Below are 15,622 nucleotides of genomic sequence, written 5' to 3'. Positions count from 1 at the left end.
TTACACGGTTCTCAGTATAATGAGCTCCAACTCATAAAGTTCTTTCCTTGTAGTGCACTTCTTTTTTTGTGTTGTTTGTCAGTCATTTTTTCCCATCCTTTCTTTCTCCTGTCCTGTGTCCTGTCCTCTTCTCCTTTCTTTCTTTTTTTTCTTTATCTTTTTTCTTTTTCTTCATAGGCTTAGGCCCACCTGTCACGGACAGGTGTACAGGTGGGCCCAGTCTGGCACTGTCTATTGCACAAGAACAGCCGCCTTGCGTTTTTCATAACCGCGTTGTGTTCCAGTTCTGTCGTTCCCTGAACGGTGGGACGTTAAACCCCAGTTCATTTCATTTCTTTACACTGGGGTCAAACGTCCTACTGTTCTGCTCCGTTTGGGTTAATGAAGACGAACATACGCCATACAGTGTCCTATGAAAGGAATTTTGACCGGGCAGTGTCATGGGACTGTGTGGGGGGGACATCGAACAATTTAAAACAATCATTAACTGTCACTAGATAATAGAAAAAGTCCATATATTACTATGTTTTTATTAAGTATAGAATGAATATATTTTTCTCGTTTCCCCTTGTCTAGTGAAATTCAATTACTTTTTGGACATCAGATAATCTCTCACATAACAACTTTCGGTCTTAAAAGGAGTTACTAGTGAGCAGAAATTCGCCCGTATATCTGTTTTCACTCGTCACTTCAGTCAGTGGCGCTGTGTGTATAGCTATATAAACACACTAATGAGGTTATGTCACATATATTAAAAATGACGACTGCAGAATGGTTTATCCTTATGGCGGCTGTTGTAATAACCGTATCGGGTAAGTTGAAATATGTCTAAATAGAAGATGGTGCGCTAAGGGTTTCATTAAATGTATTGCTTTGTATTAAATTTTTATCAGACAGCTATACGTTGTTACTTCTGGTGTAATTATCGGGCGTAGTTGTTCTAAACTATGTATTAATTTCAATAATTAAAAAACTAAAAAATATCACTTCATACCTTCCATGCATGAAATCATACGACCCACAGATGGTCGACATTGACACTGGCTTGGTGCCAGATCGACAGCCCCGCGGAAGTCGTTAGTGAAGTCATTAGTCATCACAGCTGACCGGAGTTACGTAATATCCGGTAATGCAATCTGTACTGAAGACATAATCTGGCAGACGTGTAATCTTGTCAGATCCTTTGTCTAGAAAGAGATTATAAGAAATTAGAGTCAAGTTTAGATTATTCGGACTAGCGAGGGCGTTTTAAAGTTAACTTAGGACCGACGGGTCTCAAGTTAAGACCAGACAGCGGCCATGTAAGTTAGTCGGGAGTTTGCACCCTGTGCCAAGCCAAGCTTGGACCATGGCCCCCTCAACACAAGCTAACTACGAAGTCTTAAGTTTTGTACACGACATGCTTGAAGAACAATATCCATATCTTATAAAGTTAAACCAGTTTTGTCATCAAGAACTGACATAAAGGCATAAAAGTGTAACAAGTATGTAACGCATCACTAATGTGATTTAGGTTTTTCACAAAGAGACAAAGGGAGAATCCCAACAGGTAAAACCGTCACGTAATAGACCTTTGTCGCCGATAATCGTTTCGACCGATATCGTAGACTGCCAAAAATTAATAATTGAAATAGCATTAACTTGCAATTAACGTTTTCTGGTTCACATTTATTTTTTTTATCTGTAAAACGAAAAATTATATATAAATTTAGGGAACCCGAGTTCTTTTTTGAAAAGTTTCATACAATTTCGTCTGACAAGTCACATGGACTTTACGGGGATTAAAAATTGGTACTTGGTTTGACACCATCGACTGCAAGTAGACTGTGATCGCCTCTAAATTGAGTTTGCCAACAAGGCCCACAATGATCAAACCTACTCTATCCTACGGTAAAATAACACAAGGTCTATGAGTTCATTCACGATTTCTTGTTTGAGATTGTATTGGTATCGAAGACCTTAGGGTTTCACCCGGCTGGATAAGAAGGGCGTTCTATTCTGTGACGACTTGCGGTTTACTCCAAGATCCAACGCGTGGGATCCATAAAAGGACTAACGTTAATCGGGCATAGTCACGTGAAGGGATGTCTGGATGGGGTTATTTCTTTTTCTTGGGAAAGTCTATGGCACGAAAACGATTGGCCTGGTTATTGCTATAAACGGCAAGGGCTCACGCCAGGTAGCAAGATCTCCCTCCATTAACATTCCAGCCTTGGTGAGATCATATTCTTGATGGCAACGCGGGCTAGACTGTGGAATGCTCGCCATCCTTCTTAAGGTCTCCTATGCAATATCCCATTTTAAGTACCGACAGCAACCACTTTTGGTGAAATATACCTTGGGCGCCACCCTGCAAAACGGAACCAAACAGGCCTCTTATTCGATCTCGCGTCTCCTACTTATGCTACGCCATTCCAAGCCCATCACTTGGTACATTTATCAGACACTTGCCTGCGATAACACCCAAGGTGGAAACGGGCGTAAAATTACAGATACTTCCGACGGTGCCAAAGCCACAATACAATTTGTGTAGGTATGGGAGGAAACCTTCGAAAGAATAACGAGCAGGTACACACAGCCGCTACCCTAAAACTGTCATACCAGCCTTTTTACTCAGGTTGAAACAGTCCACCACTAAGTAAGTACCTAGCCGCTACTCGTCAGAGATTGGACTGGCTCCAGACATTCAGATGTAAGCTTGCTCTACTGTCAATTTGCAGGCATGTGAATTCTGTTCCAGAGAAGGGGATCACGTGGCTAAGTGGGTAAGACGCTGGCTCGCTAGCCCGGAGGTCGGGTGTTCGATCCCTGCATTGGCCGAGAAAGTTCATCCAGATTTTCCGTAAAAGATCCCTTGGCAGTTGGAGTTCGATATAAGGGTAGTGATAGTCGATAGTGCCGCTGCCCGGGCAAAATGTCCCTCATAGCACACTGTGTGGCGTATGCCCGTCTTCATTAGCCCAGCATAGGAGCAGAACAGTAGGAAATTTAACCCCATTTCATTTCATTCATTTCTCTGTTACAGAGACAGATCGGCCCAACTTACAATGGCCGTCTCTAATAGTAACTGTCTTCAAGCGAGTTTGAATACAACCATCCGCCGGAACATCAAAACATGTTTTTATACATTTACGAAAATACCTATAATAATCTGATTAACGTATGATGAATAACAACACACGTTATAGATCGTATAAATAATGCACATTTGCTATACATGACATGCAATTATAACAAAATTTACAAAATGTTATTCTTCATATTATAGTTCAAGTACAATGTTGTTGTCAGCCATTATCACATAATGGCCTTTTCTATTTTTCTCGCTTTCTCTTGTCTCGTGACACTTAAATCTATTGTATAAATTGTCAGATATCCTTTCACAATCTCATATAACAACATTTCGTCTTCAACGGAATTGTTAGTGATATGAATTTCTACCGTGTATCCGTTATCGCTCGTAACTTCAGTCAGTTATGTATAATGGCCGAAGATTGTCCATTATGTAAATAGAAAGAACAACTGAGGGGCGTTAGCCCTGAAGTTTTTCTTTCTATTTACATACTGGACTGTCTGAGGCTATTATCAAACTTAAAACATAGCACCATAGAGATACAAATAACGCCAATGCAGGGATCGAACACCCGACCTCCAGACTAGCGAGCCAGCGTCTTACCCACTTAGCCACCGTGATCCTCATTTATCAAGATGTCTTCAAGTGCTTCAAGTGGAGACGACATGTTTAAATCACAGTCGAAAACAAACATTAATGACGAGCCTTTTGTTAAGCATTTGGATATGGAAGATAATAGCCGTAATAATTGTGATGTTGTTGATATGGGGGATAATAGCCGTCAAAGTTGTGATGGAAAGGATGCTCACGAATATAATAATAAATTGAAAAGAATATTATAACATGCTAATTATTATCAATGATTATATGTGTATATGATTACTTCTCCTTTCTATGGATTAATATAATCAAATAAAGAGTCCAAATCGAGTCCATCACACATTGTCTGGACTCTCGAACCAATTAAATATGTGTCAAAAGGATGTAATCAGAGTTATCCGTGACAGAAATGACCTAATTTGTGTCGAGTGGACGTTAAACCCCATTTTTTCTCTCTCTATCTTTAATCCCCTGCAGGATTTGGAAAGTAAAGCACGTTTTCTTCTCAGACCTTCATTAATTAAATATTTTGTATGTTTATTAAGGTCAGAGCTTCAAGTCTCTAAGTTAATGTTTGTACAACAGCCCTGTCTCTGTAGACACGATTGGATCCCTGTTCGGTTTTTACCAATATGCCGTTGACCAAGTTGCTTTTCCCCGCCTTTCGAATAAAGCAGTGAACTATTAAATGAGCCTATCCATCTATCCGCCACACTTTTTAGGACACAGTAATTCTCCTTCAAACTAAGTGTTGGTGTTTATTTAGCGAATGCCTTGGTGGAGTTCCCATCCAGTACAAGTTATCAGTATCTTCGGTCCGGATATGCCACTAAGCTTAAAGTAAGCCCGCTTTGATGTTGCCCCATGTCAACAACACGATTTTCTAGCTGATAGAATCAATAATTTCAAACTGTAAGCATGAAATGAAATATCCCCAAGCTCGTATATGAGGATTTTGAAACTTACATCATCTTTCATCATTGAACCGAGAAACTAAATTTATATTGGCGGAATCATAGCTTGATCTGGTTTTTTTTTACAGATTATAAACGTCCCTGTTTATCGTTCCCTTTAGTATCTTTAGTCCTACCCATTATTTCATTTTAATACAGTAACTAGAGGTGACAGCTTTAACTTGATTCGATAAGGCTACAGGCTAGTTTGTAAACACTCTACACAAACTCAAGTGGCAGATGACAAAGATCTACAAGTTAAATAATGAGTACCCTTGGTCTACATCACGTCTACTGCAATCCTGGCACTCATCAGCGATGGTTTTTTTGTTCATGTGCTTTTGTGATAAAATAAAATTAATTCATAGATTTTCTTCACAAAAATCGATAAATATTATCGAATGCATCACAATGGTAGACAGTAGTATCGAAGGTTGGTACAAAATGACAAGTTTACAGAAGTTATGTCCGAGATTTGAGTTAAGATTTTTCGTTCGGCGCAAGATTCAACGACGGTCAAATATACCGATGCAAGTATTGATGTTCGCTTCCAATGCATTCGAGCATAATATTTAATTTATGTCAGCGCTCAGTCGTGAAAATTCCCTTGGTTGGCTGCTTAATGCAGATTCTACCGTAATTATATATGAGAGGATCCCTTGTTTGTATCTTACATACTTTGAGTATATATTTTTCATATATGTTAATTATATTCTTTAAATTGAATTCGTCCATTGGATAATCCTAACAGATAACTATTCAGCATTGTTTTTGAAAATGAGGTCTTTTTCGTCATTTAGTTTTGCTTTTACGTTCCCAGTTATAAATAAGGTTGTGTAGGTAAATGTTGGGTCACTACCATTAGGGTCATTAATCGTATTATACAATCTGCAGGTGATACATATAAATGACATTATTTATGATGGGCGAAATGTACTGTAAAATGTTATTAAACCAGTGTTGAAATCAGTTTGTGTAGGCATACCTTTTACTTTTTTCACCCTTAACCGTGAAACAAAGTAGTGTAGCTTTACGGATGTACTAATAGTTTGGGATATATATTTAAAAAAAAAACAATAGATAAATTGCGAATATACTTATGCTTGGTTCTCAACCAGACAAGTTTAAACGGAATGAAATTTAACACAGGTCATTCTACGAAATTACAGCAGCTCATATTTTCAGGTGAACCAGACCCGTGTTTAACATCATCTATATGGACTGATGGAGATGGTAGAAGTATTAATTGTCATGTAGATTATGATAAATGTGACAGATATATGGAACCAGGATGGTATCGTGTTCAATCAGAATCTGGTCAAAATCTCACCATGCCCACTTCACCTGTACCAGTAAATAGTTGTGGTACCAAGTATCCTATATGGTTAAAAGGTAAGATCATTCTAAATATATAAAGAGTGATAACACCCTTTGTTTACAAACAATTACTGTACCATAGAAAGACTTCAGATTGACACAGAACCGAGAAAACAATTATTGTTTAGATTTGCAGATTTAAAGCATTTAATTTTGATTGACACTACCGAGGTTGTATTGTAATATTTGTCAATGTGCAAAGCAAACCATCCATGTCTGCCAGATTCTTATTTATCATATATCTATATATTTATAGGAGATCATCCAAGTTCATCAGATGGTATTGTTGACCGTGTTGCATGTGTAACTTATTACAACTCGACTTGTCATGCCTCCTACCAAATAAGGATCAAGAATTGTCAAGATTTTATGGCTTATTACCTGGGAAAAGCTAAAGGATGCAACGAGCGATATTGCTTTGGTATGATGATTATAATATATTATCTGAGATTTGTTTAGTAAACGGTGCTGTATATGGTTAATAGATTAATTAAATCGCTAGGGACATCTAATTCACTAGTTTCAATTAAACCTACCTGATCGAAATCCATAACAAGTGTCTAAAAATGTATATTATTCTATTTACAAGGTAATGCTGAAGGCTGTCAACAATCAACAACCCAGGTACCAACTTCACTTTCTACAGAAGTCCAAGTTACCGATACGGGAGTTACAGGTAAATGGTGTTCATTGTATCAATTGCTTCTTTAGGTACCCACCCGTCTACAGTCTTCTAGGGAAATGGGTGCAACATAACACCGAAGAGTTGGTTCTCTCTTAGAAGCAGTCACATACATCTTTTCCTAAAATCGTTTTGCGTCTCGTAATTCAGAATATACTGGAATTAGGTGGATCGTTTTGGAATGACCAAACGATTCTAACATATTCGAGGCTTACATGACCTAGTTACGATTCCATGTGCAACAATTCGCTGTTTATCTGTATCGGTTGATAAATTTTATAATTTTGATTTCAAATTATCACCAAGTCTTGTATTTCTTGAATAGAATTGAAACTTTATGAAACCTGCTGAATGTTTTCAACGAGTTATGCAATTGTTGGAATTGTTTTTTACAATAAAGAAAGCACAACACTTAATTGAACTATTGTGGGAAGGGGTTTCGACAATCCCTGTAACGCTACAAAATGTTTGAGATTTAGAGAGAATAATCCCAACTAACCAAATAAAACCAATTATTGAGTAAATTTAGCGCGGTAGTAAATTGGACGGAACTACTGTAATTACCCAAGAAGATTAAATTGTTATGCAAATTCCATCTAAAATTACGTTGCTATTTGACATCATACTTGACACATTCAGTACAGAAGATTAAATATTGTTTGGGGTGGGGGCAAAGGCTATTAACAAAAATATGCTAAATAGGGATTAAATGTGAAGATGCCATCCTTGAAATCAAATGTGTACGGTTGCGCAAGATCATTTGATAATGATTAACCAACGTAAGAAAAATTATATTGCGGACTATGTGATGCTAGTTTGGGGTGTTTTATTATCCATCCATATGTCCTTTACTATTTGTTAAGATACATCCCATCAAACCCAAATTCACATCTGCAAATGCACTTTAAGATGTTCAGTGGTGCTAATGAGCTATTAAGAAGTTAATAAACTAGTTGATGATAGATTTACATATACCATAGTCGGTCAATCAGCCATGCATCAGCCAATGGGACGAGATAGTTTTCTTTTTCAACTATAATAAACTTATTTCAAAGCCCAAGATGGTTGAGCGAAATCATGATGCTAGAGTATCGTCGGTGCCCAAGGAAGAATCACGTCAACAGAGCTCTCAGTGGTTTTGTCACTGTTTATGCGATTAAGAGCATTGTTTTGATAAACCTTTAACTAATATGTAAATCCTGTGTATGTCTTACCGTTTCACTACTAGAGTAATCTCCCTTGCCCATCTTCTCTAGTCTCTCGAAATACATAACCGAAAATGATTTAATATCTTATCCACAAAAGACATTTTCTTAGCAGGCAATCAAAGGCTTTAATATAGCAAAAATGTAAAGAGTGTACATTGCTGTTTGTCGACTGACATGCGTGGTTTTGTCGTTCCCGATCATAAAGAATAAATATAAGATCAACATTGAAACCCCAGTAAACAAAACTCTTTGTTACTATTTTATATATTACCATATGATTCAAGTAGAAATTATACTATTTTCAAATAAACAATAGACGTATAAAACAAACAACAAAACACCAATAACAGAAAAAACCTAAAACACAATCTGAGCTCACTTCATGTCTAATGCCATGGAAAGAAGAGCACTCTTATCTATAAAACAAAATACCTTCGTGTATAAAATTGCCAATTTCCTGGTATTAGAAGGCCTTCAGGCATATAATACTAGACATGTCAAGTGCAAAGTATTTACTCGTATGTTTTTTGTTGGGTTATGAACAAACTGATTTAATCAAATGTGTTTTGGAGACATTCTGTCGATGTAGATCCATTAAATCTACTTTTTTGAAATTCAAGTTTGAATATCGAAAAACAAGTTACACGTTTTTCGACATTCGCCAATATCAAAAAAACAAGTAGAAAGAGTAATTTTTATTTGAATCAACTGCTCAGGCATCCTCATTAATGATATCTTTAGTTCGTTTTACAAAACTGATTTAATCAAATGTGTTTTGGAGACATTCTGTCGATGTACATCCATTAATTAAATCTACTTTTTTGAGATTCAAGTTTGAATATCGAAAAATGAGTGGCTCGTTTTTCGACATTCGCCAATATCGAAAAACGAGCTAGTTGTTTTTCATTATTCGCCAATATCGAAAAACGAGTAGCTCGTTGTTCGTTATTCACCAATATCGAAAAACGAAAATCGAGCTAACTTCACACTGCCACATTTTATAGGTCTATTTGAAATTAAATTTTAATATTATAAATTTATTATTATTTCTTAATAAAGGCTTTCGTTAATAACACAGCATAAGTTAGAGAAGTTTTAGCAGGCAAAGATATTTTATTTTGGGAAAAAATCATTTTAATTGTGTAAGATAGATAGGCATTATCCAATAAGGAGTGTGGCACTTTGGTAATTCAAAGTATTCTTAAAACAGATGGAATGACATTTCAAATCTAGGCATCGGAACATTGGCTATTTGGTAGATTAGTTTCAAAGTTGATAAATCCTTTTTAAAATTCAACAACAATATTTACAGCAAAGATTAGTCGTTTGAGTTACAAATTTTATATGTTTGTGACAATTCTCAATAATTTCTGTTATCTAAAATACCATAAACTACGAAATTCAAGTGATTTAATATAGTTTATCGATACACATTATTTACATTGAAGCCTGCAGGGTACATCAAATCCCAAGGTCACGAATCAAATGCCAAGTTCAATGCCAACCCAACGATAAATTTCGAAACGAATAATAGGCAATAAACTCATTTATTTCACCTCGCTACGACTGTCTGACCATGTGCAAACATTGCTACAACGTATGAAACTAGACCCATTGATATTGTACCTGTCGGTTCAACCTGTCAACAGTTTTCAGTTTCGAAGCCTATTTGCTTACACCGGAAGTGCCCGCATCGGAAATGTGCACTGCGCGGGCGCATGCAATTTTAACTAAAATCTATTAAAATTGCATTTTATGTTACAATCGATATTCGTGAAACGCATAAAATTTAAAATTTCATTTTGATTTTAGTTCAACTGTAGGATTTCCTATTTACCTGTATCAGCCACAGTTGTGTTGACATGCTTTCACCCATAAAATACCTCCCCTCCAACTTCTGTAGGTTGTCCTACGCAGCATAATTTAATTGGCTTGTTTCGTATTGTCAGGTGAGCCAGACCCGTGTTTAACATCATCTATATGGACTGATGGAGATGGTAGAAGTATTAATTGTCATGTGAATTATGATAAATGTGACAGATATATGGAACCAGGATGGTATCGTGTTCAATCAGAATCTGGTCAAAACCTCACCATGCCCACTTCACCTGTACCAGTAAATAGTTGTGGTACCAAGTATCCTATATGGTTAAATGGTAAGATCATTATAAATGTATAAAATCTTGTATTACTGTACTAAAGAAAGAATTTAGATGGACATATAACCTACAAAATGATTAGTGGTTATAGTTGCGGATTTTAGGTCATTCAAGTTTGATTTACAATACCAATACTACCCATGTCTGCCAGGTTGTTTTGTATTCTATATTATCAGGAGATCATCCAAGTTCATCAGATGGTATTGTTGATCGTGTTGCATGTGTTACATCTTTATCCTCGACCTGTCACGCCTCCTACCAAATAAGGATCAAGAATTGTCAAGATTTTATGGCTTATTACCTGGTTAAAGATAAAGGATGCAACGAACGATATTGTTTTGGTACGTTGGTGATTATAATATATTCTCGGGATTTGTTTAGGAAAAGGCGCTGCATATTAAATGATTAATTAAGTTGGCAGGGACATCTAATTCCCCAATTCCATTCTACCTACCTGGTCGTTTAATTAAAGGACAGTGATGACTAGACTCGCGTCTGGATTTTGTTTGGGTTACGAAGCCACAGAATATCCATAATATTTAATAAGAGAGAGGGAGAGAGCGAGACATGGGGATTAACGTCCACTCGACACAAACTAGGTCATTTCGGGACTAACATATGGTTTAATTTTATTTCAATAATTCGCTTGCGTGTAGGAGTCTTTAGCAGTGGGAGTAAACCGGAGGACCCGGAGTAAACCCACGAGGTTGGACAGGCTTTATGATACAGCGCGTACGTGCTAACCACCCCCCCCCCTCATATTTAATAAACGTTATGTCCTAACGTTATGTTTTAAATATGGAAGTTGTAGTTTATTTAAACATTTACCGTTGTGGAATAGTATCATTCATGTGACTGTAATCTGTTGGTTATTGCTTAAAGTCTTTAAATACTATAGACAGGAAAACACAAGATTTTTTTGAACATGAAATACAGTTATTTGTGGGTGGGACGATTTACCCAGTATTACCCCAATACTAATGTATTACTTTAATTAATTCGCGGAAAATATACTTCTAATGCCATAACAGATGTCTCACTACTACAGTTGCCTTTCTCTATCCACACAAAACAAGTAAATAATAACACAATACTACCAAATACGAATAAAATACTGCCAAATGTTGTCAAATAACAAAAAACAATATCGTCAGTAAGTATCATGTCTGCAACCAATTATAGACAATTTGCTGAAAATTATTTACGCCGTATCAAGCCGTTGTATTTATCCCGATCAATAAGTTTATAAAATTACACAAATGAAAGTCAACAAATTTCAATTTGAATAAACAATAGCCAAGGAATCTGTGAAAAACGTGTTTGTGTTTTTACGTTAATAGTTGGTGCAGGGGGACTGTACCACACATAATTGACACAAAAACAAATCTGCGGACAAGACGCAATAATATATACAAATCACAAACGAACGAACATATCAAAATAAGTGAATGGATCCGGAGGAACCAGGATCCGGGGTACCTGGGCCACTCATCTGTCCCTGTCTTAGGGACATTAACAAACATATCAGCAGTGCATTACTTTTGTAGGAGACACATATGGATGCAGGACAACAACACCAATGCCAACAACAACAAATATTGATCCTTTCTTTAAATCACCCACGAATTGGGGTTCAGACATAGGTAAGTGCTTTCAGCAACTACATTGTAGAATAATATATACTTTGGATACAAGATGGTTTAACGTCAAGTTGACACTGACTTTATCATTTCGGGACTAACATGGTGCGATTTTATTTCAGTATTTCTCTTGCGCTTAGGGGTCTTTAGCTGTGAGGGAAAACCGATGGATCATACTTCTTGTCACGTACAAGCGGGGTATCGAAACCATGCCGCTTGGTAGAGCTTGTGATCGTTAACCTATCCCCTCCCCCCCCCCTTGATGGACAAGAAAGTTTCAACAATATGTTTACTATTTCAGTTAGTCCAGACACTGTGCTGTATTTTGCAATAGCAGTTGTGGTGGCGTTCCTAATTGGCCTGGTACTGGTGATGTTGCTATACATCAAACTGTACAAGTATGTATTATGTATCTTGTCTTTCATATTCATTAAAATGTAGCTCTCATCACAGTTGTTCGAGGGATCTAAGAATGTTTATAAATATTACGCTGGTTTGTAAAACGTAGGTAGTCGTCAGTGATACGGGCCTAGATATTGTGCAGGGGCGTATTCACAAATTTTTGCAAGAGGGGGTTTGCACGGTACCTGAGAGATTGTATATTGTTCAGGGGCGTATTTTGGAATTTTTGCCGGAGTGGGTTTGCCCGGCACCTGAGAGATTGTCTCTTCCCCCCGGCCTTGAAATTGTTTTGAGAAATACATGGTCTCTATCACCATTTTGGTGTATATACATTCACAGCGAGAAATGCAACACCCTGTCTGACCTCAATATTTATAATGATTTAATACGATAACATTGTGATTTAATTTTATTGATGCAAAGCATAAATTGTGATATTACATATGCCTATATCATTATCTCGCGCTTTGAAAGCCCATCCCATCCCACCATCTGACGATAAAGGATAAAGCACAGGTCCGTGACACTTTTCTCATAACAAGTGTTGTTTTACAATTTGTTTTATGTAGCTAAGCAAGGAGGAGGGGGGGGGGCGCAGCCCCGCCTCTCTGGATCCGCCCCTGTTGTTATGTGTTAAAATGACATTGCCTGTAAGTGACTGCGATGTCTAAAACGTAGAAGAAAAAACCCCACCCCCACCCCTAATGAGACCCATCTGCAGAAATGTACTCATTTTAGTCTACAGCCCAATAAACTATTGGTGGGTAATAATCATTGTCTGTAGTTCGTTGGTTTTCTCGAAAAGATTCAGTGTTAGCTCCACCAGCCAAACAGTAGACAAGCAAGACATTCAAATACAAGAATGTTTTTTTTTCTATTACATTATTATTACTTTATCATTACTAAATGTATCTCCCCCCCCCCCTTCTCATCATTGCTCTTAAAAAAGACCCAGTGCCAGCTACCCCAGGAACAAAAGTAGAAAAACAACACATGAAAATACAAGAATATATATTTTGTATTAAATTATTATAATTTTATTATTACCAAATTTATATGGCCCTCATTTCACATACACGTGTTTAAGGATATATTACAATTAAAAGATTACAAATAAAATATAAAAAACCCTCTCACAGTTTATATTATTTTTTCTACTTTCAGATCACGAAATATGGTAAATGGTCAAAAACAACTGTATAAAATATAATTCCTGTCAACAGTTGGAAGCTTTGATCTGTGGTTTCGAAAACTTATATATATTTAAATATTGCTATAGATCAAACCTAGTTTTTATCCCAAAGTTCGAGCTCTTTCCGCTTTTTTTTTACATTTTCCAAATCGTCTTCGAAACGAAATGGCATATTTAACTAACCTTTACCTTAACAGATGAGTAGGCGAATGCATTTACCTCGCATTTAACGCCTTCCATGGAAGTAAACTTATCATATAGTTGACAAAGATCACGGTATTTTGTTCTCGGATGTGTAGAATTTGTTTTAATGATAGTTTATATATTTTACTTTCCCACAAATTGAAACATCTGGAGATAGCCCTTTAATAAAATAATTATGGGTCCACAGACCACAATTGTTTTTTTCTGTTTTCTTTTTTTGTTTGTTTGTTTCTTAAAATAATTTTGTTTTTAAATTGTATATATTCTCTTGGAAAATGTTTAAAATTGTGCCATGTTCTTGTGTAATCTCCTGAAATCTCCAGTAAGACCCCTGGTTCAGAATAGTAAGACGTTAAACTCCATCTCATTTCTATGAATAGCCATATACTGGGTTAAAGACGTGGCACATCCAAAGTTTTAAAACGGCCCAACTTGAAATACAAAAAATAAAGTACAATTATTTTTGTCTGAGTATAACTCGTGTAACGTGTGGGTTGGTGGCCACGACACTTACGAATTATTGTCACCCGCCTACGGACAACACACATCAAAACGATAGTATCAAATCATAATTATGTCAATATTTTTTGCTTAATATTAATAATTTGTCAAACACCGTGTAGCGCTTAAAAATAATAGAAAGGGACATAACAGCAAAATTACCTCCCTTGTTTTCTATACACTCCATGGAATTGGTAAAACTCAACGTTGATGTTGAATTATTCCTTAACAAGGTAGGACTGTGCACATAGATTCCATGCGTTTTGGGGCGTATTTTAAACATATGACTTTTAAATAAAGTAACCATTGCTTTAAATACAATGGAACATATTTGTTAAGATTTGGTTGACGTATGAAAAGGATAATATTGATACTAGTTTCAATTACCATCCTCGGCTGTAGCAACAAGCGATTAAAACAAGCAACAGATCACCATATTAGTATATAATGGTGGATCTGTATAGACGACAAGCGGGTGGTCCATGCATCAGAATTGTGTATTAAAATTTATATTTATGTATCTTTGAAAATATATTGTATTATATTTCTATGCATGTATGAATTTCTTGCAATAAAATTAATTCTATAATATACTCCCATCTTGGTAAACTATCAATGTTCCTGAATCGCGCATTATATTAAGCAAATAAACTAAATTATAATCCATGAATTAGCACCAATAGTTTTCGAATAAGGGGGGATAACTCCAAAAAATAGTAGAATGCTGGAACTAGATTGGGTTCATCTTCTCACCTGAACACACGTTCACAAATTCAAGTGTAATATCATCCTCTCGTTCCGATTCCCGAAAATTATCATCAGGCAGAGAAGCCCCAATCCCCACCCAAGTGAAACCTCCCCTGTGTAACGCTCCAGTTTGTGTGGCATTAAATATTGGGGAGGGATACCATCTGAAATCTGTTTTATCCAACATTAATTCACAGTGTTCTGGGAATCTATTAACACGTTTAACACTATCGGCTATATACACATGACCGGCAGATCTCTTCTTGGACTTCTTCAACGTAAATGCATTGTGAATTTCAAACAAACTGGGTAAATAAACTGGCCGGATTTAACGTTCTTTTTCTTCTGCACCGACATACGGCATGCAGTGTACTAATAGAGGAATTTTGCCCGGGCAGCAGCAATAAGACCTACTCTTATATTTAATTCCAATCGTCAAGGGTTCTTTTACGTGCACGGATTATCCGAACGACTACGCAGCTGTCCTCTCGGGTCCCTTGTCTTACATTACAGACTAGGGGGAAGCCACGCAGGAAAATCCCAAGAAACTTTCTCCGTCAGAAAAAGTATTTTGGTCACAGCTTCACAGTTTTTCTAGCAAAATTTTAATAATAAAAGATCTGCTTGTGCTGGTTATGATCATAAAAGACAGCAAGTCTGACTTTATGCACGCTTGACAGGAGCTTAACTTAGCTAAACATTCAACCCAAAAATATCCATGGTCTTCAACATTCAAAACCCGAATTAAAATTGACATATTTTCACCAATATTGATGTTGTTATCTTACAGTGAAAATACGGTCTTCCGATATCCAATATTGAACCATTTAACATCGGTGTGCAAGTCGTTTTCTCTGTGGTCTCGGGGGGGGGGGGCTTTTGTA

The 15,622-nt window shown here is 36.6% G+C and overlaps 1 protein-coding gene across 2 annotated transcripts; it reads left to right on the top strand.

Moving 5' to 3' along the window:
• Positions 1-682: 682 nt before the first annotated feature.
• Positions 683-14,584, top strand: LOC126822579 (pancreatic secretory granule membrane major glycoprotein GP2). Of its 2 annotated transcripts, XM_056101221.1 has the most exons (9): positions 683-812; positions 5,812-6,018; positions 6,260-6,424; positions 6,593-6,679; positions 9,843-10,049; positions 10,229-10,393; positions 11,600-11,695; positions 11,994-12,090; positions 13,259-14,584. In XM_056101221.1, the coding sequence occupies exons 1-9, from the start codon at positions 740-742 to the stop codon at positions 13,302-13,304; spliced, it is 1,143 nt and encodes a 380-aa protein (XP_055957196.1). In that variant the 5' UTR covers positions 683-739; the 3' UTR covers positions 13,305-14,584. The 2 variants fall into 2 exon arrangements, 1 of the variants encoding a protein (XP_055957196.1); XR_007680890.2 differs by lacking the exons at positions 9,843-10,049; positions 10,229-10,393; positions 11,600-11,695; positions 11,994-12,090.
• Positions 14,585-15,622: the final 1,038 nt, after the last annotated feature.

The sequence above is a fragment of the Patella vulgata genome, chromosome 5, assembly GCF_932274485.2.
Source record: "Patella vulgata chromosome 5, xgPatVulg1.2, whole genome shotgun sequence".
Lineage (NCBI taxonomy): Eukaryota > Metazoa > Mollusca > Gastropoda > Patellidae > Patella > Patella vulgata.
This window is presented reverse-complemented; position numbering and strand designations above follow the sequence as displayed.

Excerpts from the sequence above, each read along its gene's own strand:
- LOC126822579 (XM_056101221.1), top strand. The coding sequence starts at position 740 with ATGTCACATATATTAAAAATGACGACTGCAGAATGGTTTATCCTTATG. Across the intron at positions 813-5,811 it reads TGTTGTAATAACCGTATCGG|GTGAACCAGACCCGTGTTTA; the intron begins GTAAGTTGAAAT and ends TCATATTTTCAG. Across the intron at positions 6,019-6,259 it reads GTATCCTATATGGTTAAAAG|GAGATCATCCAAGTTCATCA; the intron begins GTAAGATCATTC and ends ATATATTTATAG.